This window comes from Poromitra crassiceps, assembly GCF_964638095.1.
Source record: "Poromitra crassiceps genome assembly, chromosome: 8".
Lineage (NCBI taxonomy): Eukaryota > Metazoa > Chordata > Actinopteri > Beryciformes > Melamphaidae > Poromitra > Poromitra crassiceps.
The window spans coordinates 48,785,675-48,812,503 of record NC_139629.1 but is presented as its reverse complement, the minus strand read 5'-3'; the positions used below and the strand labels follow the sequence as shown (position 1 = coordinate 48,812,503).

General features: G+C 45.5%; 1 protein-coding gene across 1 annotated transcript; it reads left to right on the top strand.

Moving 5' to 3' along the window:
* Positions 1-1,051: 1,051 nt before the first annotated feature.
* Positions 1,052-26,517, top strand: LOC310780774 (solute carrier family 12 member 5-like; the record flags this gene model as incomplete). Its single annotated transcript, XM_083641278.1, has 26 exons — positions 1,052-1,136; positions 1,516-1,616; positions 2,193-2,333; positions 4,348-4,494; positions 7,432-7,486; positions 9,133-9,263; positions 10,018-10,265; positions 11,555-11,766; positions 11,890-12,057; positions 13,465-13,563; positions 13,711-13,768; positions 13,923-14,097; positions 15,611-15,729; positions 16,847-16,945; positions 17,712-17,831; positions 19,378-19,482; positions 20,211-20,379; positions 21,060-21,255; positions 21,641-21,810; positions 22,121-22,252; positions 22,460-22,567; positions 23,353-23,469; positions 23,703-23,896; positions 25,473-25,487; positions 25,594-25,727; positions 26,414-26,517. 26 exons carry the CDS (start codon positions 1,052-1,054, stop codon positions 26,503-26,505), a joined length of 3,390 nt encoding a protein of 1,129 aa, XP_083497404.1. The 3' UTR covers positions 26,506-26,517.
* Positions 26,518-26,829: the final 312 nt, after the last annotated feature.

Below are 26,829 nucleotides of genomic sequence, written 5' to 3'. Positions count from 1 at the left end.
CAGATTTTATTACCCAGAAAATGCTACTTTTATGACTGTATTGTGTCTTAATTAACCCTTAGCAATGTAATGGAGACGATGTCATTGACAACATTCCCATGGGGAACATATCAGGGTCACCAGCAAGGATCCATCACTATAATTCATTGACTTTACGAGCTTCATTACGTGACAAACAAGAGTGCTGAAATGTTTTCGGGGGGACGGGTCAGGTCAGAGTGTTTGACTTGACCCGTGTAACAGTCCAGCTCATTCTCTGCCTCTGCCACCCAATCAAAACACCAGACATTTCCAGTTGTGTGATGCTGCTCATAGGAGTCTGTGGCTCAAAGTACGCCAAAGCCAGTGAGAGAGTGATATATATATTAACCAAGACGACACATGGAGGACTATAACCTATAGAACGTTGAGAATAAGTTAAAGAATTGCTAACCTCTAGCAAGGGAAATCGATAAACTCAGATGTTTGTATGTCAGATGTTCATTACATTACATTACATTACATTACATTACATTACGTCATTTGGCAGACGCTTTTATCCAAAGTGACTTACAATAACACACTTTTTGTCAGCAATAGAGCAATCAACTATGGAGCACAGTCTATGACAACTACAAATTCTGAAGGAAACAGTGGTTCATTACTAGTGTTCATTACTTTTTATTGTTGCGTGCCACCTCAAGCCCTCTGTTGGGAATCCAGTCAATTACTAGCAGGTGCAAATCAGTTATTGGCGATTGCTTGGAGATAGTGTGCAGTATAGAGTTTATTGATCCCTGGAGGAAAATGCTCTTTTCACTTGAGGTCAAACACAGAGCAGTGGCAGAGATTCTGGGTCTTACTCGAGGACACTTCAGCTGGGTGGATGTCTTCAGGGCCTGATCCTGGATTGTTCAGTTGAAGGGTTGGCCTGGGTAGGGATGTTATTAGGCTCTGATGCACTGCAGTAGATCTTTAGGATTCTTCTCTTGTCTGAAGAGGGTTTCTCCTGGGACTGGCAAGCAGGCGGGGAAACTAGGCTGTGTCTGTCTGTCACAGTGACACATTCTAGATGAGTGTGTGTGGCAGGCAGCAGGACAGGTGCGGGCTGTCGGACACAGCCACCGCTGGGCAAGACTGGAAAGCAACCAGGACAGGCAATCCACAAAGTATTGATTGGATAAATGAGAAAGGGAGTGTGTGTGTGTGTGTGTGTGTGTGTGTGTGTGTGTGTGTGTGTGTGTGTGTGTGTGTGTGTGTGTGTGTGTGTGTGTGTGTGTGTGTGTGTGTGTGTGTGTGAGAGAGAGAGACAGAGAATGTATTTTAAACTGAGTCTTTGCTTAATTTCCTTATTTGCAGCACAAATCTAAATGACTCCAGCAGCGATCCCTCTGTGTGGTCTACAATTAAATCCCGAAGGATTCATCATTTCAGCATGCTAACTTAATTGATTAACAAACCACTATTCCCTAACAAGTTAATTGGAAACCCAATTAAAGAACAACCAATGTATTTGTGTGTCTGTGTTTTTTCCAGGTGATGGAAACGCCAAGGAGAGCAGTCCTTTCATTAGCAGCAGTGCCAGTGATGTGGAGAAGAGTCCGCAGTACGACGGCAAGAACATGGCTCTGTTTGAGGTGATACTCTGACCTGCATCAGTCCTTACTAGGGGTGTCACGATACACTCAGTTCACGATACGACACGATACACGATATTGGGTTCACGATAACGATACGATACGATGTTTTAACAATATTTTTTTGCGATCGATTTGTAAGTTGAGGGGGCATCCTCCACACTAATTTGAGTAATTTCACCATTTTCATCCTCCGTGTCTGTAACGTCCCTTGTCGGTTCAAAAAAAGCAATGAAAAAGAGAGCGAGTGTGCAATCAGATGCAGATCAGTTCAGCTTCTTTTTCTCGCGATATGAGATTTCATCTCAATGATACATATTGTCATGTTTTGATATCGCGATATATTGTGGGACGATATATTGTGACATCCCTAGTCCTTACTGTACTGTCCCATCCTTCATATCACCTACTGTATGTTGGCTGTTTCCTGGATCACCAGTGCTAATATACTGTACACGTGCGCGCGTGCATGTGTGTGTGTGTGTGCGTGTGCGTGTGCGTGTGCGTGCGTGCGCGCGCATGTGTGTGCGTGTGTGTGTGCATGCATGTGCGCGTGTGTGTGTTTGCACACTGCAGGACGAGATGGATAGCAGTCCGATGGTCTCCTCTCTGCTCAGCAGTCTGGCCAACTACTCCAACCTGCCCACAGGCAGCAAAGAGCATGAAGAGGCAGAGAATCATGAGGAGGGAGCACGACCGTCCAAAAAACCCATCAAGGTAGAGTCTACTGGAGGTGATCCTGATTCCTGGAGCCATCTGACAAGGAACGGCAACCTTATTTATGATATAGGCATGAAAACTTGAAAGTTACATTTTCTCTTCAATCGTTGAATCTTCACCTTTCAGAGAGGCAGCGTTTCTGATGGGAGAGTCAGAGAGTCTGCAGGTTTTCATTTGAATTCCAACCAAACATTTAGCACAAACATACTTTCAAGGTTTTGTTTGGTGAGATTCAAGCACATATTAAGCATGTTTTGGAGGAAGAAATGGTTACAATTAGACACTGCAGAAAGAGGCCCACATGATATTGTCACCTGGAGGATCTTGCGGTCCAGGAGTGACTCCTGAGCCAGACAGCCTGTCAGGTCAGCACATCACTGTCCTCTCTGTCTGTACATGTTTCAGTTCCACCTCATCGCACACACACCCCCAGACACACACAGAGGGCCCAGACACACACACACACACACACATGCACACACACACACACACACACACACACACACACACACACACACACACACACACGCACACAATGACACACAGCAGTTAGACAAGGACTCCCAGACACCAAAGGACAGAAGGACAGACAAGGACTTTGTGTGCCCAACGGTTTAGTTTTCCTACGGCCAATAACATGACACTTGTATGAGAACTCTAAACTCCAAAGTGGCAGACATCTTTAATCAAGTGTCACGTTTGGCTGCCATCCAATGAGTTTGACATTGAGGGGTTAATAAGATGACATCACCCGTATGGAATTTGATGAGAGAGGCGTTCTTGATTAGTCAATAGACTCATAGGATCTTGTTCTCCATTTCATTTGGACATTTATCATGTAGACCAGACCTGGGCATTATGCGGCCCGGGGGCCAGAACCGGCCCTTGCGATGGTTCTGCCTGCAGGCCCAGGAGGTCTAAGACAAAGCACATCATTTTGCTTGTGAAGCAAAAAAAAAAAAACGGATGAGATGACCTAAATTGGTGTGATTTTCAATATAGTAAATGCTGAAGAATAAGTGCACAGTACTGTATGTTTTCTATCATTTAATCTAGTGATAATTAGAGGTGACGGCATTACAATATTTTTTGCCCCCCGATGCAACAATCGGGGTTTCTCATGTCGCCCCCCCAGGACAAATAATCGCCCACCCCTGATGTAGACTATCAAATACTTTTGGATTCATTGCTCGATCTCAGACACACATTCTGATTTTCTGCTCAACTACCTCACAAACAAAATGCCTTTAAATCATTTGAAAGGCCACCAGATGAAGGTTAAGTCCCACTGATTGTCACACAATGTGTGAAATTTGTTCTCCGCATTTGACCCATCCCCTGGGGGAGTGGTGAGCAGCAGCGTGCGCCGCGCTCGGGAATCATATGGTGATCTAACCCCCCAATTCCAACCCTTTGATGCTGAGTGCCAAGCAGGGAGGCAAATGGGTCCCATTTTTATAGTCTTTGGTATGACTCGGCCGGGGATCGAACTCACGACCTCCCAGTGTCAGGGCGGACACTCAGACCACAAGGCCACTGAGCTGGTTACTCATTGCTTGACAAAGATAAAGAAAAGGGAGAAGAAACCCTTATCTTCCCCACGTCTATTCAAACAGGTTAATGAGAGGAAATAGCCCTTTAGTTTTTGAATGAACAAAGTTTGTGATCATCTTCTCCCCAGATTACCATCTTTGCGTTGTGCTTAAGAAGAATAAACCCTTTACTGTACTTTCTAATGAGAGAGCTAGACCACAATTTCACAGTCTGAGATTTCATTATGTAGAATTTAACTGAGGAGACAACTGAGCAGCTAAATGCATAATGACAGGTTTTAAACTCCATTTCAAAACATATGAAAATCATCTATCACAATTTCACCCCATATGGTGAGTAAACATAATTAATGGACTTTTTAGCAGCTGCAAGCAAAAATTTCCCTTGGGGACAATATGGCATCTTTTGAGTTGGATTCAAATCTTTGAAGTTTGGTGGTGTTTTGCTCTTTCCCCAGGCTCCACAGCTGGGCACTCTGATGGGTGTGTACCTGCCCTGTATCCAGAACATCTTCGGGGTCATCCTCTTCCTGCGGATGACCTGGATGGTTGGCATCGGAGGTGTCTTTGGCTCCTTCATAATTGTGTTCATGTGTTGCTCCACGGTGAGTGAAGCGCCGCCCGCTCCCCTCTTCAGCAGTCAGCTGTCAGACGTGTTAGGACGTCCCACAATGGCAGCGCGAGAGGAAAGTGAGCGCTTTTAGGCGCCACTTTTAGTTCAGTGATGACGGTTGCCAGCTGCTGTCTGTCACTGCTCTCACTGGTGCTCACAGAGAACAGATGTTGAGGGACAATATGCCATTTAATTTCACTACAGCACAATACAGCTCTCACACACGCATGGACGCACACACGCACGGACGGACGGACGGACGGACGCACACACGACACACGCACGCACACGCACACACACACACACACACACACACACACACACACACACACACACACAAAAAACAGTGGAGTGTGTGATTAAGATAGAGACTGTTAGAATATAATTTGCATTACGCAGATGCTGAAGGTGACACACACTAAATCCCGGCATAAGGCATTCTGCCAACAAATCCCCCTCTCCACCCCCCCCCCCCCCCCCTCACCCCTCCCCGCCCCCCTCCCCGCCCCCTGCTGGAATCCCTCATTATCACGCTCTGTCCCCAGCTTTATTTAAAAAATCTAACACAAAACATATCATAAGTAAGACTAGGACAAAAACATGCTTGCTGCATGCCTATGAGCATAGCAAAGAAAAAGACTATCTATAATCTGTGTCCTCTCTCTGGTCCCTTTGGTGTCTTTTGGTGTAAAAGCAATCCCACACCGGCCAGGAGTGCAGCCTGGAGACCTGGGTGTGGTGAAGCACACTACAAAAGCCCAGGATCTCACCCACATCTCCACATAACTATCTTCATCACTCTCTCGTAACGGGACAAGCCCTGTCTTTTATTGTCACACGAACACCACAACACATGCATGCGGCCACAACACACTCATGCTGACGGTGGCCGGTGAAAAGTGTCCTCTGCATTTAACCCATCCAGGCATGTCCTTTCCTCCGGGGGGCAGGCCAGGAGCAGTGGTCGCTTTCTCGTACAGTGCCCGGGGACCAACTTCGGATGTTGTCGTCACTGGTCGGATGACGATGACGATCTGATCTTCTGCATGTTTTTAGTGGGGGGGTTATATACGGAGGGACCCCCTGGGGGAGCACGGGGAGAACATGCAAACTCCACACAACCAGAAAGGCCCTTACGACGAGATACCCCACCTGTGCAGTAGGCACCGAAGATATGGGGGGGAACACAACCACAGCGCCCACAGTGTCCCAGGCGAGAATCGAACTCAGGACCTTCTGACTGTGAGGCGACAGCTCTACCACTGAGCCACCGTGCCCCTCACATCATTGAAGTGACTGCGGTCGAAACTATCCTGAGACTGAGTGCCACGTCTTCGGTCAAAACAAAGCAGCATCTTTTTGCTGTACGCCAAAAACTCACGTTAACATCCTCAATTATGGAAGTTATAGCCCTTCTCCTCTACTCACTCCAATGACTCTAAAAACACTCTCTCCTTTAGCTTATTTCCAAAAAACAAAATCCACAAAATCACAGATTTTTGAAGAATACTGTCCCTCCGCCTCTCCAATCAAATAAAATGTGTTTTTTTCCCCTCTCCCTGACTGATATCCCTTTGGCTTAGACTTTTTACTGATCCCTCCCTGCCCCGGCCCAACATCCTGTTTCAACAGGAAACGCATCACATTAAGGAAGCACCATGCTCTCAAAATACAGTTTCATTGTGATTTTAATACTGTTTCACAGTTTCAGTGTGATTTTAAGAGTTCCCACTTCTGTGACTTTGCCTTCAGTTCACAACAAACTGTACAGCTGTCTGTCCGATATCCAGTTGGGGAAAAAAAACATTATCAGTGATATCAGGGGGAGACAGCGACACATTCCTCTCTGTATCTCGGGAATATGCTGAGCGTGCAACATCCTCCCAGCATCTGACAGCATTAAAACTATTAAAGGTTATTAAAGGTTAAAGGTTATTAAAGGTTATATTATCTGTGATCCAGTGAGATGAGGTCACTTCATTTAGACCCGATTAAAGAGTCACTTAACATGATCTGTAAGCCTGTGGGGCCAGAGGCGGATGGGTCGAGCTACAATGCTAACTGGATTACAGGTATACAGACACACACCTGCTTCTAGAACGCAACATGGCGTACGCACGCACGCAGAGAACGTGCTCAACCAGCCATGTAGGTTGTTATTCACCTTATGTTCATACAGTGGGCCAAATTCTTCCGGGTTGTTTTAACACTTCCGGCGGTCACGGCGGGAAATACAAAAGAACGTCAGAAGAAGAGAGTTGTTTTTGTAGCGGACAGTGCAGGGGGTAAAACAAAGAACGTAGCCTTACTACTTTGAACTCGGTACACAGCAAGCAAGCGCAGTATCCACTGTTAGCCAGGTCAGATAACGTTATCGTCGACAATGACGAGCACTTTCTTGTAAAACATACCTGGACTCCAACAAAGAAAGCTTCCGATGGTTTTCTCTCCTCCGAGCGCAGCTTGAGCCACTTACAGTACATCTATAAGACCTGGCTGCAGACGTTAACGTAATTCCCTGGAATGCGAGAATTAACGAGCCAGTTACATGGCGTTGCATTCTTAGACATTGCCGTTTGCTTTTATTTGGTATGTTACATACAATTGGCTAAATTATTAGTTAATTCAGAGTTAGATGATATTGGAGCAGCCGGCCTTTTTCCTTTTCTTTTGTTTTGCCGGAAGTCGTCACACGACCACACAACCGGGTCAAATGGGCGTGGCTACATAAGGTGAATAGATTGGACAAATCAGCATGACGAGAGCGGTCAGACTCTTCCACTCCTCCTCCATGCTTTTCTCTGCTCACTCAGTGCCCTGGCCCGGTCCATCAAGGTCTCCGAGTCGTTCCACTCACCCTGATTTACTGCTAGTTTGAATTGAGACCACCTGCTGCCTTTAACACATTGTAACCCTGCTGCTTTTTCAGACCATGCTCACTGCCATCTCCATGAGTGCCATCGCGACGAATGGAGTCGTACCAGGTGAGTGGGTGTCAGAGGCAGGTTAGTGGAGTCGTACCAGGTGAGTCAGAGGGTGTCAGAGGCAGGTTAGTGGAGTCGTACCAGGTGAGTGGGTGTCAGAGGCAGGTTAGTGGAGTCGTACCAGGTGAGTGGGTGTCAGAGGCAGGTGAGTGGGTGTCAGAGGCAGGTGAGTGGGTGTCAGAGGCAGGTGAGTGGAGTCGTACCAGGTGAGTCAGAGGGTGTCACGGGCAGGACTTAGTGGAGTCGTACCAGGTGAGTGGGTGTCAGAGGCAGGTTAGTGGAGTCGTACCAGGTGAGTGGGTGTCAGAGGCAGGTTAGTGGAGTCATACCAGGTGAGTCAGAGGGTGTCACGGGCAGGTTAGTGGAGTCGTACCAGGTGAGTCAGAGGGTGTCAGAGGCAGGTTAGTGGAGTCGTACCAGGTGAGTGGGTGTCAGAGGCAGGTTAGTGGAGTCGTACCAGGTGAGTCAGAGGGTGTCAGAGGCAGGTTAGTGGAGTCGTACCAGGTGAGTCAGAGGGTGTCAGAGGCAGGTTAGTGGAGTCGTACCAGGTGAGTCAGATGGTGTCAGAGGCAGGTTAGTGGAGTCGTACCAGGTGAGTCAGAGGGTGTCAGAGGCAGGTTAGTGGAGTCGTACCAGGTGAGTCAGAGGGTGTCACGGGCAGGTTAATGGAGTCATACCAGGTGAGTGGGTGTCAGAGGCAGGTTAGTGGAGTCGTACCAGGTGAGTGGGTGTCAGAGGCAGGTTAGTGGAGTTGTAGCAGGTGAGTGGGTGTCAGAGGCAGGTTAGTGGAGTCGTACCAGGTGAGTGGGTGTCAGAGGCAGGTTAGTGGAGTCGTACCAGGTGAGTGGGTGTCAGAGGCAGGTGAGTGGGTGTCAGAGGCAGGTGAGTGGGTGTCAGAGGCAGGTGAGGGGTTTCTAGTCGGGTTACCAAACCCGCCAGTCCAAGTCGAGTACCGAGTCCGCCGTGTTTGAGTCAGAGTTGAGTCAAAGTAACCAGTTTTAGTTCAAGTAATCCAGTCTTTTCCTCATTTAGCATTTTTACATGTTTTACATTTTGCACTACTGTTTGCACTAGTAGTTAATCTAAAATCCATAATGAGCAAAGCTCACAATTCATGGTGGAGCCATCTTTATCGATCACATGACTATCATATTAGTATTGTGTTGCAAGATCATTTTTCATAACCTATGTCTACATGTAGGGCTACTTTTTTTTTCTTTTTTTCCTGGATTTTCTCCCCAATTGTACTTGGAAAATTCCCCCCCCTGCTGTCCTGGTCGCTGCTCCACCCTCTGCTGATCTGGGGAGAGCTGAGACTAGCACCATGCTTCCTCTGAGACATGCACAGTATAGCCAGCCGGTTCTTTTAACCTGACAGGGGGAGCTTCACCGGTAGGACATAGCACGTGGGAGGATCACGCGATTCTCACCAGTTCCCTTCCACCCTGAACACTGTGTGTGTGTGTGTGTGTGTGTGTGTTTGTGTGTGTGTGCGTGCGTGCGTGTGTGCGTGTGGTGTGTGTGTGTGCGTGTGCGTGTGCGTGTGTGCATACGCGCGTGTGTGTGTCTGGCTATCTGTTTCCATGCTTGTTATGTCCTGACAGTTATAGGACGCTAAATGTTCTGTTTGTTTGTTTGACCCACAGCCGGAGGCTCCTACTACATGATCTCTCGCTCTCTGGGGCCTGAGTTTGGTGGAGCGGTTGGAATCTGCTTCTACCTGGGCACCACTTTTGCCGGTGCCATGTACATTCTTGGCTGTATTGAAATTCTGCTGGTAAGGAGCCCTAATTATTGAGTAACTGACACCCGCTTATTGGTTTTCATGCTCTCTGGTCTATCAACAGACAGCAACAGCATCTTACAATAAATCTAAATCTACTCGGAAAGGCCTTGAATTTTATGAATTATTTTATGAATTATGAATTATGAATTTTACCAAGCTAAATAAAAGATTCAAGTCTACAGTATGAGACACCTTTCTGATCATTACTTTACAAAAGCGTGCCATTTTGCTTAGTGCTGGACATCGTAATTTAGCTTATCAAGCTAAGATTATGACCCATATTCATATCTAATATGTACATTAGATTTTCCTTATAACAGGTTTGAAACCATTATGTAGACATGCCCAGAAGCACATGTAGGAATAGATGTAATATAATCTAAACCAAGGGTAATAAGTATGAAGACATATATTTCATGCTCGCATCTACAATAGCAGAATGTTTATTTGAGTGTCTGGCAACCAAGAAACGGCAATATTAATTTAAAGGTTCCTTTGATTTAACACTAATTACTATTGCTCTCTGTTCTGTTACAGCAATATGAAACCTTTTCATAGTGTATTTTTGATATTTCTGGAAGGTAGCTCATTGAAAAACATTTACCTTCGCTTGCTTCCCTCATTTCATCTCCTCTGTCTTTCCGTATGCCTCCCACCCTTCTCTCCCGTACTCCACCCCTCCCTACTGTATCCTCTCCAATCCTCCACCTCCCTCCCTCCCTCCCTCCATCTGTCCACCCTGCAGATCTATATTGTTCCTCAGGCAGCCATCTTCAAGCTCGAGGGCCTCGAGGGCCCGGAGGCGGAGGAGGCCCTCCTCAACAACATGCGGGTGTATGGCACCATCGTGCTGAGCTTAATGGCGCTGGTGGTGTTTGTGGGGGTCAAGTATGTCAATAAGCTGGCGCTGGTCTTCCTGGCCTGCGTCATCCTCTCCATCCTGGCCGTGTACGCCGGGGTCATCAAGACCGCCATCGACCCCCCTGTCTTCCCGTAAGCCGCTTGCTCGTTTGCTTGGTCAATGTCCCAATGTCTTCTTATCTGGTGGCCACGCTATGTACTGATAGACTACCAGTCAAAAGTTTGGAAACCTGATTGAATGTACTATGTTTTTCATCCTCTAGCCATTTTGATCTAAAGTTTCACGCTTAAAGCAGCTACGAGCAAGATTTTCGATTGTTATTAAACAGTCTAAATTTAATATCAATGCATCACATCGTACCTCTAATAGTAGACGAGACTAACGCAGAGTAGTCTCGCTTGAACCCCGAGTGAATTGGCCAGTGTTAGTCTCTCTGTGGCCAGGGCAGATCAGGAAGTGAAATGAAACGGTTTGCAGCAGCCACTTCGGCCATAACCACAAAATAACTTCCAAAAAACCTGTTAGAATATAACGAGAGATGTTCGCGAGAGTATGCGTGCCGTTCTCCTTGTTTATGGTATGTTGCTAGGCAGCGCGAACGGAGAAAGGCAGGCAGCTGCGTTTCACTTCCGGGTTTCACTTCCGGGTTTATCCGGTCCGGCGGTAAGGAGAGAGAGAGAGAGAGCCCCCTGTTGACGCGAGTTTAGGCAGAGACAGACTTAAGAGAGCAATCTCCGATTCACACGGCTTTGGTCTCAGCTACTATTATAGGTAAGATGTGATCCATTAATATTGTAATTATACTGTTTAATAACAATCGAAAATCTTGCTCGTAGCTGCTTTAAATGATTGAAATGTGTTTCTTAGACAAATAAAAATAGTGAAGGTGATGCCTATGTAGGGATTTCTTTCCAAAGTCTTTGCCTTTCCATCAAGACAAATAGTTTTGATTTGTTAAACACCGTTTGGTCACTGCATAATTCCATTTGTGTTATTTCATAGTTATGATGCCTTTGCTATTATTCTAAAATGTGAAGAATAGATCAAGAAAATGATTTTAAAGATTTTACTTGGTTATGGTTCATGTACCGTAAGAAAACCATTCAATTGAAAGAGATTCTGTGTAAAGGAGAAATGCACACAAACAAAGTCATGCACAAGATTTGAGAGAAATATGCTTTTTGTAAAAAATAATTATGGGATAATTATAGGATATTTTTTTTTTATTTTAACTCATGAAACATGTGACTGCAACTTTACAAGTTGAATTTATGTTTTTCTTCTGTGTGGATTTGCATGCGTTCAGAGACATTCCTTCATGTAAAGTATGTTTTGTGACCATTATCACAACCAGGAATGGTTTCTGACCTCATTATATCTGGATAATTTACAGCAATGCTTTCACTGACTTCCTTTACAGGGTCTGCATCCTGGGGAATCGAACTCTCGTCTCCAAAGGGTATGACGTGTGTGCAAAGGTCATCGACAGGGACAACGAGACCATCACCACCAAGCTGTGGAGGAGCTTCTGCGACTCCGACCTCCTCAATGCCACGTGCGACGAGTACTTCACCAACAACAATGTCACAGAGATACAGGGCATCCCGGGTGTCACGAGTGGCATCCTGGCAGGTAAGAGGGGGCAAAGCAATGTGAATGACAGTATGACACTCCTTGTACCACTTATCAATCCCTCTCAACTGGTAACGTTCTCTGCATCCACCCTGCTTCTCGACCTCTCTGTGTGTCTTTCAGATAATCTGTTTGGTTACTACCTCGACAAAGGGGTGATCTTGGAGAAGCGTGGACTTGTGTCAGTGGTGGATCCGGACAGTCCCACAACCAGCTCCAACCGCTACGTCCTGGCTGACATCACCAGCTTCTTCACCCTGCTGGTGGGGATTTACTTCCCCTCTGTCACAGGTTAGTAACCAGAGAGCCATGTTGGATGCAGGAGCAACTGGTGACAAGCGTCACTCTCTCTCCTGCTTCGTTTCTGTATTTCTGATTAATTTTCCCATGTACACAGAAGTGTTTTGTGTCTGTGTGTGCGTGTGTGTGTGTGTGTGTGTGTGTGTGTGTGTGTGTGTGTGTGTGTGTGTGTGTGTGTGTGTGTGTGTGTGTGTGTGTGTGCGTGTGTGCGTGCGTGCGTGCGTGCGTTAAAAAACAGAAACAGAGAAAAGGAAAATAGCAAAAGCATGTGCCGGTAGAGACAGGAAACCTTATTCTGGGTCTCTACCTCAGAAATTAAACCAATATTAATAATAATCCAGACAAAGCATACAATATAAACAAGAGAAAAGAAACAAGCAAACAATAAATAAGAAAAAGAAAATAATAAAAAAAGGAAAACAAAACCAAAATGAGAAAGTAGACAGACATGTAAATAGTTCAAATCTTTTATCGTTTATCTTTTGTGCCCAAACTATTTCTATTTAATTGTGTATTATTTGTGCGTATGTTTTACTCTTGCAACGGGGGTTTGATCATTGCATATTGACACAAGGGTACTATGGTGAAAACATTCATTTGTGCTTTAAAAAAAAAGTCCTGGAAAAGGAGTAATTCAAATGTTATCAAGAACTGTTGACACTTGGGTGACCTCTTCATTATTTCGTTGCAGAACAGCAGACGTGATTTTGTGCGGGACAATGTGGGACACGTGGGAGAGAGTAACGTCTTTAGACTATGTAAATATTGATTTCATATTAGACGGAATGCCTAATTGCAGTGCCGTTAGATGTTAACCTGCTTTAAATCATCTGTAAGCTTTATGAAAAGTGTATTTTAACGACACTAGGACCTATGCAATCCAATAAAGATAATGAATTCAATATAATAGGCTAGAGGTTTGGTGGAAAATCCCATTCTATGCAAGAATAGGAGCTTTAAACAGACCAGTTTCTTTAAATAGCGATAAGAAAATGTGCAAGACGTGGGACAAATGGTCCAATTTCTAGACTGTCCCGCATTGCTGCTCACCCTAGTTGACACAATTAAAGGTAAGTGAAGTGAAATGACAAGAAATCAATGTCATAGAAACTGTGGGACTCACATTCTCCCAGGACCCGATAGACAATAATCCCTCTTCATATATTTGGGACAGGCTTGGGACTGCCTTGATTCAATTTCGCATCAAGCTGCTTGATTAAAGGCTCGGTTTAATCGGATTGTTTTTTTGGAAAGTGAATTCATCGTGCAGCTACATCGTTTCTCTTTGGTTCAAACAGAGGGAGGAGGTTGAGTGGAAGAATGAAAGATGACCTTCATGGGAGGTTTCAAGCAGAAAACTCATGTTTATTTCATCCTGGTGTGCTTTGTGCCTCACAGGTATCATGGCTGGCTCCAACCGGTCCGGAGACCTGCGCGACGCTCAGAAGTCCATCCCCATCGGCACCATCGCAGCCATTACCACCACATCTACTGTGTGTATCCTTCAACTGAGCCAAGGCCCGGCGAGAGAAACTGTGTGGTTCTGAGAGCGATGATCAACGACTTCAACCCGACGTTTTGCATCATAAGATATCGTTTGGATCAAAAAGGTTCAACATTGTATATCTTAACTGTTTATCCCAGATATGTCCTGTGTGGTGCTCTTTGGTGCCTGTATAGAGGGAGTCGTCCTGAGAGACAAGTGAGTCTTATCTGTTCTAATCCAACAACAGAGTTTTAAACAAAGAAAATTAAACATTAGACCTTAGCTTATCTGTTGTAGACTGATTGCTGATCAGGTTCCTTGCATGTTTCTCAAACACCAGATCAGTCATTGTCCTGACCTTTGCCCTCAGGTTTGGTGAAGGAGTCAACGGTAACCTAGTGATTGGTACGCTGGCCTGGCCGTCCCCCTGGGTCATTGTGATTGGCTCCTTCTTCTCCACCTGTGGGGCCGGCCTGCAGAGTCTGACTGGGGCTCCACGCCTCCTGCAGGCCATCTCCCGCGACGGCATCATCCCTTTCCTTAGAGTGAGTGTGCACATAGCCCACGCCCCCTGCCTACGGCAGGCAAAGTGTTGCTTTATATTTCACACAATAAGGCTCACTCATCTCAATCTGGCCAGGATTGTTGTGGAGATCAGTGATCAGTCAGACCTTCAGTTTGCTTGTTGTGAGAGAGGCGTCCCGGTCCAGCTCATTAAATGAGGAAAAATGGCCGAGGCGAGACAGGAGGAGATCTTCAGACAAGACAGAAAACATAATATATATCCATCTGCAGCAATACAAGCAACATACCAACATCAGAACAACTACAAAAAATGACTGAAATCAATCTCTTGTTTCTAGGCCTTCCACCTTAACTCATTGAGTGCCATGGACGTCTTTCGACGTCCAATTAAATAGTGACGTAGAGTGCCACGGACGTCTTTCGACGTCCAATGCGTTTTTTGACGGTGGGACGTCGATCAAAGCCTTCCGCATTTCCTGTACAACTATTGTAGCTATTGGAGGTCTATAACCTACGCACGCAGAGCAGCACACAACACTGACCCAGACAGACCCAGGCAGCAGGACAGGGTTGGCAAACGCAAGCCAGAATATCCGATGCCCACCAGCAGCAAATCAAGAAAGCAAAGAAGCTGCAACCAGCAGCGCACGCAGGGGCCAGCGCTGCTGGTTGCAGCTAAAAATATTATTCTGCCAAACAAAATTCCCTGGCCTTCACTGTTTTATTGAAGGAAATTATTTTTGAGGTGTGACTACATCAGAAAATTAGCTTCAGAGTCAGTGATGTGTTTGAAATGTTTAATTTCACAAAAGGGCCATTATCTCAGCTTCTAGAAAAAAACTGCTCTTTTTTGTTAAATCAAGCTATCTTCTCCGGCTGATAACTAAAGAACGGAAAATGATATCAATAAACCTGTTTTTGCTGATGATAGAAAAGAGTCTCATCGTTCTTTTTGCGTGTTCATTGTTTACATAGTAATATCACACAATATTCTGTGGGCCTCGAGAAATCACTGAAAAAAGCTCTGAAACTCTGGCACTGGGAGCGTCCGTTCTCCAAAAGTGGCTGGCACTCAATGAGTTAAGGCCATCTGGATTACTGTTATGTACATGAAAAAAATGCTTAGCCATAGGGTAATCCAAATTAGCTTTTCTGATTGCATACTTATGCTCAGAGACTCTATCTTTGAGGCGTCTCTTAGTCCGGCCTATGTAAAAGCAACCACAGGTACATGATAAACGATACACAACAAACGTAGTGTTACAGTTGATACATGTTTTGATGTCATACACCTTATGTGTCTTCAAGTCATTGAATTGTTTACATTCCTTTATATTTGCACAATGGTTACAAAGGCCACATTTGTAAGTGCCCTTTACTGATCAATGGATCACTTTCTTTTTGTGTTGGTGTGTGTGTGTGTGTGTGTGTGTGTGTGTGTGTGTGTGTGTGTGTGTGTGTGTGTGTGTGTGTGCGTGCGTGCGTGCGTGTGTGCACAGCTGACATCCAGGCTATCCTTTTGTGTTACTGCAGGTGTTTGGACACGGTAAAGCCAACGGTGAGCCAACCTGGGCCCTCCTACTTACAGCTGGCATCTGTGAGATTGGCATCATCATCGCCTCGCTGGACGCGGTCGCACCCATCCTCTCCATGTAAGAGCACTGCTGTGAACCCCTCAGGACCTTCACAGTTATTACAGGTCATCTTCTCCATGTAAGAGCACTGCTGTGAACCCCTCAGGACCTTCACAGTTATTACAGGTCATCCTCTCCATGTAAGAGCACTGCTGTGAACCCCTCAGGACCTTCACAGTTATTACAGGTCATCCTCTCCATGTAAGAGCACTGCTGTGAACCCCTCAGGACCTTCACAGTTATTACAGGTCATCTTCTCCATGTAAGAGCACTGCTGTGAACCCCTCAGGACCTTCACACTTATTACAAGTCATCCTCTCCATGTAAGAGCACTGCTGTGAACCCCTCAGGACCTTCACAGTTATTACAGGTCATCCTCTCCATGTAAGAGCACTGCTGTGAACCCCTCAGGACCTTCACAGTTATTACAGGTCATCCTCTCCATGTAAGAGCACTGCTGTGAACCCCTCAGGACCTTCACAGTTATTACAGGTCATCCTCTCCATGTAAGAGCACTGCTGTGAACCCCTCAGGACCTTCACACTTATTACAAGTCATCCTCTCCATGTAAGAGCACTGCTGTGAACCCCTCAGGACCTTCACAGTTATTACAGGTCATCCTCTCCATGTAAGAGCACTGCTGTGAACCCCTCAGGACCTTCACAGTTATTACAGGTCATCCTCTCCATGTAAGAGCACTGCTGTGAACCCCTCAGGACCTTCACAGTTATTACAGGTCATCCTCTCCATGTAAGAGCACTGCTGTGAACCCCTCAGGACCTTCACACTTATTACAAGTCATCCTCTCCATGTAAGAGCACTGCTGTGAACCCCTCAGGACCTTCACAGTTATTACAGGTCATCCTCTCCATGTAAGAGCACTGCTGTGAACCCCTCAGGAGGACCTCACAGTTATTACAGGTCAACTGCAGACACGTTCCTTCTCTGTATCTCACTTGCCCCTCTCTCTCTGTATCTCACCCCCCTCTGTCCCTCTCTCTCCCTCTGTCTGTCCCTCTCTCTCCCTTTGTCTGTCCCTCTCTCTCCCTTTGTCCCTCTGTCTCTCTTTGTTTGTCCCTCTCTCTCCCTCCCTCTCTCTCTCTCTCTCTCTCTCTGTCTCTCTCTCTCTCTCTAGGTTCTTCTTGATGTGCTACTTGTTTGTCAATCTTGCCTGCGCCCTGCAGACTTTGCTGAGGACGCCCAACTGGAGACCACGCTTCAAGTTCTACCACTGGTGAGTCATTATGGTGACCGTGTGCATCATGAAAACCATGTTCAGGACAGATCATAATGATTCAATCTACCATTACTTACAAAAAGTAGGCACACTTTGTCTCAGAGATCTCCATAACATCAGGAAGCGATATAGACATTTAACACTACAGGGTTTTCAAAGTCTGAGACTGTGAGCCTCCCCTCAGAGGCTGGCACTTGGACAAAGCCCCCCTCCCTCCATCATGATGATGTTATTTGATCCCATAGAGTCTATTACTGCATAGACACTCAACAATTATATATATATATACACACGGTGTATATATATATATATATATATACGGTATATATACTGTATACCGTATAATATATACGGTATATACTATATATATATATATATATATATATATATATATGTCTGTTTCTGACTCTGGGAAAGTGGGAAAACGGTTAAATCCCACCCAAACGACGACATCTCTGAACTAATTCTCTAACCAAATCACACACATTTTGGCTATTCTGTGGGACCTGCTTTTGATAACATGTAATAACATATTTTCACTGCCATTCACTGAGCCTCCCCTGAAACTGTTTGGAGGCCCCCTGGGGAGACCCGCCTCCCACTTTGAAAACCCCTGCTCTCCACTATCTACAGGGTGAAAGGGCTATTTTACAGGCGATGGACATTGCCACGCCCCAATCAGGAGTGGTGTGAAGTCGGCATCAGTTAGCACAGTTAGACCAAGCACGTGACCTCCTGTCATGTGACTTCCTGTCCCCCACAGGGCTCTGTCTTTCCTGGGTATGAGCCTGTGCTTGTCGCTCATGTTCATCTGTTCCTGGTACTACGCCATAGTGGCCATGGGCATCGCTACCTGCATCTACAAATACATAGAGTTCTGTGGGTAAGTGATCATCCTGACAGCTCACTGGCCCTGCCCCCTCTTACAATCAGATTTGGGCAAAAGGCAAGAATGAATATTTTATTAAAAAAAACAAACTGGGCCGAGTCTGTGGAATGTTTGCTGGGTCACAGAGCAACTGTCTCGGTTGTCCTTCCAATAAATCCATATTTCTGCCAGCTGAAGCTCCTTTAACTTAATAAGAGTGATGGATTGAGCTTGCTTTAACTTGAAAGGATAGAACATACCTACTGTAGGGCAGCTTTGTTTATCAGCACACACATTTATTAGGATCTCTCTGGTTGAACATCTTAAAGGGATAGTTCAGTTTGTTTGTAGTGGGGTCCTATGAGGTACTCTCATACACTCAGTGCACTGGGTAAAGCACTCTGGACGCATCGTGCACCGAGATAGGAGAACTGCACTCCTGCCGCGGCAGGCACAGAGAGCAGTCTGCTGAATGTGAAGGGGGCCATGAGCAAAAACGTAAAAAAAAAACACAGAAAAAATACATAAAATGCTTCCATACTGGCGTAATCCAAGTCTCCTCAAGCCCTGCAATGCCAAGTTGACTTGAAAAGATGTCATTTACAGCATGTTTTTAGCTGAAATCATCACTGTAGCAAGGTTGTACCCTAGTAGTTGTACGTTCAGCTGCTAGCTCCAGTGACGATTTCAGCTAAAAACAGGGTGTACATGACATCTTTTCAAGTCAACTTGGCATCTCAGGGCTTGTGGAGACTTGGATTATGCCAGGTGAGCAGTATGGAAATATTTTATGTATTTTTTCTGTTGTTTTTTTACATTTTTGCTCATGGCCCCCTTCACACTCAGCAGACAGCTCTCTGTGCCTGCCACAGCTGGAGTGCAGTTCTCCTATCTCGGTGCACGATGCGTCCAGAGTGCTTTACCCAGTACACTGAGTGTATGAGAGTACCTCATAGGACCCCACTTCAAACAAACTGAACTATCCCTTTACTGTAAATGGAACAATGAAGCACCAAGCCATAAATGTGCTGTGTGACGGAGCTGAGTGCTGTGGGTTGTGTGTGTGCTGTGTCATGGTAATGTGCTGTGTGACAGGGCTGAGTGCTGTGGGTTGTGTGTGTGCTGTGTCATGGTAATGTGCTGTGTGACAGGGCTGAGTGCTGTGGGTTGTGTGTGTGCTGTGTCATGGTAATGTGCTGTGTGACAGGGCTGAGTGCTGTGGGTTGTGTGTGTGCTGTGTCATGGTAATGTGCTGTGTGACAGGGCTGAGTGCTGTGGGTTGTGTGTGTGCTGTGTCATGGTAATGTGCTGTGTGACAGGGCTGAGTGCTGTGGGTTGTGTGTGTGCTGTGTCATGGTAATGTGCTGTGTGACAGGGCTGAGTGCTGTGGGTTGTGTGTGTGCTGTGTCATGGTAATCGTAATGTGCTGTGTGACAGGGCTGAGTGCTGTGGGTTGTGTGTGTGCTGTGTCATGGTAATCGTAATGTGCTGTGTGACGGAGCTGAGTGCTGTGGGTTGTGTGTGTGCTGTGTCATGGTAATTGTAATGTGTTGTGTGACAGGGCTGAGAAGGAGTGGGGAGACGGGATACGCGGCATCTCGCTCAGTGCCGCGCGCTTTGCTCTCATGAGGCTGGAGGAGGGGCCACCACACACCAAGAACTGGAGGTCAGTCTGAGTCCACTCGCGAAACACTTCAACTGACGTTCTGAGATAGCCTACTGTTTTTAAGTCATCATAATAAAAGCATCCATGGTGACCACCTACTCTAAAAATCTAAGGCTGCTGTTCAACTTTAAGGCTGGTGTTCAACTTTAAGGCTGGTGTGAAACTTTAAGGCTGGTGTTCAACTTTAAGGCTGGTGTGAAACTTTAAGGCTGGTGTGAAACTTTTTCACGCAACTAATTTTCACTGGAGTTGCATTGTGTATGATATCACCCACTGCAATACACTGAAAAGTTGCGTGTGTAACCCGGTTCCATCAAGTTGCAACTAGGTCCACAGCCAATCAAACATTAGCCAACATTAGCTTACATTAAGCTAATGCTTAATGTAGACGTTGCTTATAATATTGCGCCACAGCAAAGAGATTTAACATGCATAAATCACTTCTTTTTAAACTAGATGTCAAAACAAAATAATGTATATATTAATGTAAAACATGACTTCCAACCATTTGGCCTATACTAGAGCATGTAATGTTAGTTTTGATTACGTTTGAAATGCGTGAACCTCATGCAACTTGCAACGCCCCAACGCAACCAAGTTTCACCGTGTAACACTGTCCCAAGAGCTCATTTACATGTTGTCACATATGTCCTTCCTGACACGAGTCGTTTACATGCTATCACACGTCACATGACACGAGTCTGTGTCCTGCTGCTTCGTCATGTCAGGCCTCAGATCCTGGTCCTGGCGAGTGTGGACGCTGAGCAGAACGTGGAGCAGCCTCGCCTGCTGTCCTTGACCAATCAGCTGAAAGCAGGAAAGGGTCTGACCATCGTTGGCACCTCAGTGCAAGGAACCTTCCTTGACAACTACACTGAGGCCCAGAGGGCAGACCAGGTCAGTGCTGCGTCCATAACTACACTGAGGCCCAGAGGGCAGACCAGGTCAGTGCTGCGCTGTTCATTACTCTCTTAACACCATGGATGTATGATGGATACGGTATTGAATATGGCTGTCCATTCATTTGAACGTAAGCTGCTCACCAGAGCATGAAGCATTTTGAAGGGGTTTTCCTTCCTGGTTTTACTTACATGGCGTGCAAGCATGTCTACTCGTGTTCTCCAGCAAGCCCAGGCCCAGAGTTATAGTGGCCAGAGCCATAGAGAGAGAGGGACCTCCAGAAAACGCCTTCTGAAGACAAATGGACTCAGAATTTAAAACTTGATCATTCAAAGAGTCGTTTTTGACTTTGAGTGACACTCAGAATTTTTTCCCCAGAGTTTTAGCTGCTTCTTTTCCCGTGTAAGTGGACGGGAAAAACGGTTTCTGGGCTGCAGGGCGTCACATGACTTGCAATAGTGAGCTTGGCCACCATGTGCAAGTTGCTTCAAGGGGACTGCTTAACACACACACACACACACACACACACACACACACACACACACACACACACGTGGACTCACACATCTTTACATACTAATAAACAAACTTCATCTATACACACACACTCACATGGATGTAGTGACAGTTTTTGCGTAGTCGCTTACAGCTGCCCTGTCCTCTTGGTGTCTCTCCAGTCGCTGCGTAAGCTGATGGAGACAGAGAAGGTGAAGGGATTCTCTCAGGTGGTCATCTCCTCTAACCTGAGAGACGGGACGTCCCACCTGATCCAGGTGGGAGGACTGGGAGGCCTGAAGCACAACACTGTGCTGGTCGGCTGGCCTCCAAACTGGAAACAGGCTGAGGAACGCCAGCGCGTCAGGAACTTCATCGGTACGTTTTAGATCACTGGTGAAGTCCAGTCTGTAATAACACATTTGGATGTTGCTTAGTTGACGGATTCCTCACAACGGCTCTTACTTTTTTCTTCTTCTTTTTTCTAATGAGGTTTTCATGGTAGTTTTACCTTGTCATCAGTTGAGGGTTAAAGGTTGAGAGATCTTGTTTTCATTGTTTTCATAATGAGTTATGAAATCCTTTGAGACAGACTAGCCGTTAATATCCAATAACGATTTAAACCATCAACGGAGAAATAATGAATTTTTACCACATCTTCTTCTTTCTTAACTGTTGAGGTGAATTCACCAAATAGACAAAAGGAGACATTTTCCCCAGGCATTACATTATCTTTTATAGCATTTCTTCCTTCCCTGTGCAGAGGTGGTCAGAGAGACGACTGTGGCCAGCCTGGCCCTGCTGGTTCCTAAGAACATCGCCAGCTACCCGTCCAATGGAGAGCGCTTCACTGAGGGCCACATAGACGTGTGGTGGATCGTCCATGATGGAGGCATGCTGATGCTCCTGCCCTTCCTGCTGCGTCAGCACAAGGTGGGAAACCACATGTCTCTCTCCAGGAAAGAAACCACATGTCTCTCTCCAGGAACGAAACCACATGTCTCTCTCCAGGAACGAAACCACATCTCTCTCTCCAGGAAAGAATGAAACGTTTTTTGACCTGGATGAAGATTTATTATGCCTTTGTCCCGAAGAAAATCCTTCTAAATAATGAACACAAATTAGCGAAGACACAAAGCAGTGGGTTAAATACAAAAATGTGAGTTTCAGCACTTTACCATAGGCCTAATGAGGACTTTACTCAACATCTGTTAGTGCTTAATGTCCTGCTTTGTGCCGACAGGTGTGGAGGAAGTGCAAGATGCGCATTTTCACTGTAGCTCAGTTGGACGACAATAGTATCCAGATGAAGAAAGACCTCCTCATCTTCCTCTATCACCTGCGCATCGACGCTGAGGTGGAAGTCGTGGAGATGGTGAGAGACGTTTCTGTCATCTCTTGAGTTCACAAACAAAAATCCTATATCTCTGTTCTAGATGTGTTCCAAAAGAACCATAATGAGGTATCACAATATTGAGTTCTTCATGTACTTATTTGAAAATACAGCCATTCTTTCATCCATAATAATTATGATCCAGGTTTTGGCGCATATCATCTGCGCAAATATCTTTTCCCTTCAAAGCACGACAGTGACATCTCAGCCTACACCTATGAGAAGACTTTGGTGATGGAGCAACGCTCACAGATCCTGAAACAGATGCATCTGACCAAGAATGAGATGGAGAGAGAGGTACGCCAGAGAGAAGCCCTTGCTATGATGGACAAACAATTGATTGATTGATTGATTGATTGATTGATTGGTTGATTCATTGATTCATTGATCGATTTTTATTTTGGATAAAGACTAACAAAATCCAAGGGATGACATTTAAAAGTGTGAAGACTTATTTCCATCATGGTCCCTGGGCTTATAAAAACATGACAATACAGTAACACATAACATCATATAAACAATACAGAACAGTCAAGGATAAAAAGAACAAGAGATATAAACCAACATAAGTTCAAAAACCATTTCACGGAGAGGCTCACACATGACTCTAGCTTACTCAATAAGACTTTTTTCAGAAGGTTTCTAAAACCATTCAGAGATGCCTAATGAAACGTTATATGACTTTGAACAGCTTGCACCAGTGTGCTGGAGGTGGAGAGACCTGACATTTTACTCAACATAGGCCAGAACGTTTATTTTGACGGTGCCTTCATCACTCACTACTCCACAGGCCAGCGCTGTGGCAGGACACTGATTCATAATTAGTCATTGTTGTCAATTATATCTGTGTCTAAACTTGCCCTCGATTATCTATCTCGTTAATCACAGCACCAGTGCAGCAACCTCAGCTTCCTCGGGGACTTGAAGTACATTTTAAGACCAACAGCAAGCAACTCCTGCTGAATCCTTAGTCTTATCAGTCTATCAAGAGAACATTTTACAACTTATTGTTACTGATCGATCAGCGAGGTAAATTCAAAATTGAACTTGTTTGAATATTTCCTTGCTTTTTCGCACGACAGATCCAGAGTATTACAGATTCGTCCCGCGGCTCCATCCGGCGGAAAAACCCGTCCACCCTGCGCTCCCAGCAGAGCACTGAGGAGGGCGCCAGCGTGGCAGAAAAACCAGCAGAGGAGGTAGTGCCACCACTGCCATTGCTAGAAAGATTTGCTTGTTACATCATTTCGTGGTTGTATATCGAATCATCTACCCCCATATTGCAAATCGAATCATGAGAGAAGCATATTGTCCCAAATGGTCCTAGCAGTCCCTTGCTTGCCACCTTCACACTGGAGTGTCACCTGTACTGACAGTGGCAGGTGTCCCTCTCTCTCTCTTTCACCCTGTCACATTGTCACGTCACGGTAAGAATGCCACCCTGACCCCCGCAAGCCCCACGACCCACACTGTGCCCGCAGGGGGCGCTGTGAGCCCCGACGCCGAGGTGCAGAGGACCTGGACGGAAGACAAGGGTGCGGAGAAGGGGAGGAGCCAGGCGGCGGCAGCAGCAGCAGCAGCAGCAGTGAACCCAGAGGTGGTCAAAGACCTCTTCAACATGAAGCCGTGAGTAGCTAGCTCACTGTCACTGTCACTCTGCTCAGCTTGATATGCTGTAATATATATATACAGAGCAAAGACATGACATCATAGGCCAATGGCAAACACTTGTGTCTATCAACCCATGTTCCAGCATGTTTTGAGGAGATAGAAGAGATAAACAAACAGCTATCTACATTGGTGGAAAGAGTACTAGTTACTTAGGAGTTATGGTATTTTACTCAATTAGAAATGAATGCGCCGGTGTAAAAGTATGCTGTAAAAATGTTGTTAATTTAAAGTTTAATCAGAGTAGAAGTTTTTTTTTTATCATTATTTTTAGACAGAGAATGTTGTTAGACGTGTTCTTCTCCGTGCAATTCTAAAATGACAAGAGGACAGAGTTCAATGTCGATTATTTTGTTTGTAAAAATTGGAAATGACAAAATAAATTGCACAAAGTAAAGCCAGATTATTCCTCTCACTGAATCACTCCACAATTTTTCAAAATGGTAAATGGATGTGATTTAAAATGACACAGTTACACAAAAAGGCGACTCAATTACAATAATGTGAGTTGCCTACCCCACACTACAGGATCATTTGCAAGATTATGGCCAAGATTCCCCGCTCCCGATTTTCTCGGGGGTGCTCCCGATTTGATGCGCGTCGGGCAGATAATCTTCCCAAATGATCCTGTAGTGTGTGGGGTTCAAAGATTCACAATCGGGAAGACTGCCTCTTCCCGATTGTGAATCGGGCATATCTAACATGTTAGATATTTACAACCCGACAGGCAATTGCATCTTGAGCAGAGAGCCAGTAGTAGCTGCGTTTCCATTACAGTTTTTCGCAAAATAATCTGGTCCGCGTCCGCCGCCCGCAGCCCCGCACAGAAACAAAAAACGAGGAAATTGTCATCGAGGTGAAATACCTGTGCGTCTTTGAACGGGACGGAAAACTAATGCTATACTGCAAAGCATGTAGCCTACAACAAGCGCTTAGGTCTCATATGCTTCCCGCATCGGCGAGTGTCCGCACGGAAAAGTGAGTCAAATCAGCAGACGCGCCCCTCCACAAGGCAGACGGTTTTCGCCTGGCCGTGCACAGTAGGCCTACACCCCGAATGGACGCGGCTGTCCGCGCAAATATTAGTTAAACAAATCCTTTCAGTGCAAATGCATTATAAAAACAAAAAATAAGATTTGTTTAGAAAACGAAATGACACAAATGTATTATTATTATTATTACTACTACTACTACTACACCCGGTGCGCACACTGAATAGGCATTTTAAAAGTTAACGTCGAGCCCTGCTTCCAAGGTGAATCTTCGGCATAATCTTCTAGTGTGTGGGGTTGCGTTTGAACAGACGCGATTGTGTGTGTGTCCCAAGATTGAAATGTTAAAAAATCGGCTCTCTCTGTCCTGTAGTGTGTGGGCTCTCAAGATTTTTATAATGTTCAAGGATTTGAAAATCCTGTAGTGTGGGGTAGGCATAATAAATGTAATTAGTTACTTCCACCGCCCTTGACTATCTATAATGCTACATCTGTCTGGCTGGGTAATTCATGATTATTTCTTTCCTCCGATGATGCTGCAGAGAATGGGAGAGCCTGTAAGTATGAACAGTTTGTAGTCAGACAGTGTGTGAAATCAAAGAGTTCAAAATAAACCAAATACCTCTCCCTGGCCCAAACTTCTCTCCTATCGTGTCTCATCAGGAACCAATCGGATGTGAGGCGCATGCACACAGCGCTGCGGCTCAATGAGGTCATCACCAGGAAGTCTAAGGAGGCGAAACTGGTTCTGCTCAACATGCCCGGACCTCCCCGGAACCGCATGGGCGACGACAACTGTATCCTTCCTGTCTACATCTTCACAGAACATATTCTACACATCACCGTGTATCAGTTTTTATGCACTGTACCTGTAGCAGTATTTAACACAGTGTGGTATGTCATAGAAATGACAGTATCACTTCGTCCTGCACTCATATTTTCCAAAATTGAACCTGAACTGAAATTGAAACAGGGCGGGCTCGGCCGTGGCATTGTGACATCATCAGTGATGTCATAAGAGCAATTGTGATGTCATCAGTGATGCAAAGTTGTGACCTAATGAGTGATAATCATTGATGTCGTAAGACCAAGTGAGCCTACACAGCGGTCGAGAAGCGTATGCGAGCTGCAGGGCCAGCTCGACAAGCTGCAGGGCGAGCGCAGCCGCGGCCGAGTTCGCGTAGCGCGCAAGATGCCTAGGAGCCAAAAATGTTATTAGAGCATGCTCTAAAAGTGCGCCAAAGCTCATGCTTTTATCATCAAAGGCACAATTGTCTCAAATATTTCACATATCTGCCAGACTAAGGTATATTTGTCTAAGAAACAAATTTCAAGCATTTAAGCATAAGCCTTTAGATCAAAATGGCTTTAAGATAATGAAAAACATTTGTACATTCAATCCGGTCTAAACTTTTGACTGGTAGTGTATTTAATCCAACTATAAACCACCCTAAATTAAATTCCTTCACTTGGAATCTCTCAGACATGGAGTTCCTCGAGGTACTCACTGAAGGCCTCCATCGGGTCCTCCTAGTGCGCGGAGGCGGGCGTGAGGTCATCACCATCTACTCCTGAGGGGCCAGTTGTTTAAATGGCGGTTCACATGGCATCTAGATGGACTGTGCCCTCTCTTTCTCTCTCTTTACCTCCGTACTCTAACCAGGAAGCTCCTTCACACCCAACCCAGTCATCACGCATCCTCTTCATCATCCTCTGACAACCAGCTCTTTGCAGACCGTCGACTCTCTGGAGCCCAAACAGCATCATCACACTCTGGAGACTGTAGGCCGAGCTGTATGCTCATTCCTGTTTGTATTTTCTTTTGTATTGTTTTGAGTTGTCCCTCTGTCCATTTGCTTTAGCTTCTTGATGAGGGTCATTTGTAAAAAAAAAAAAAGA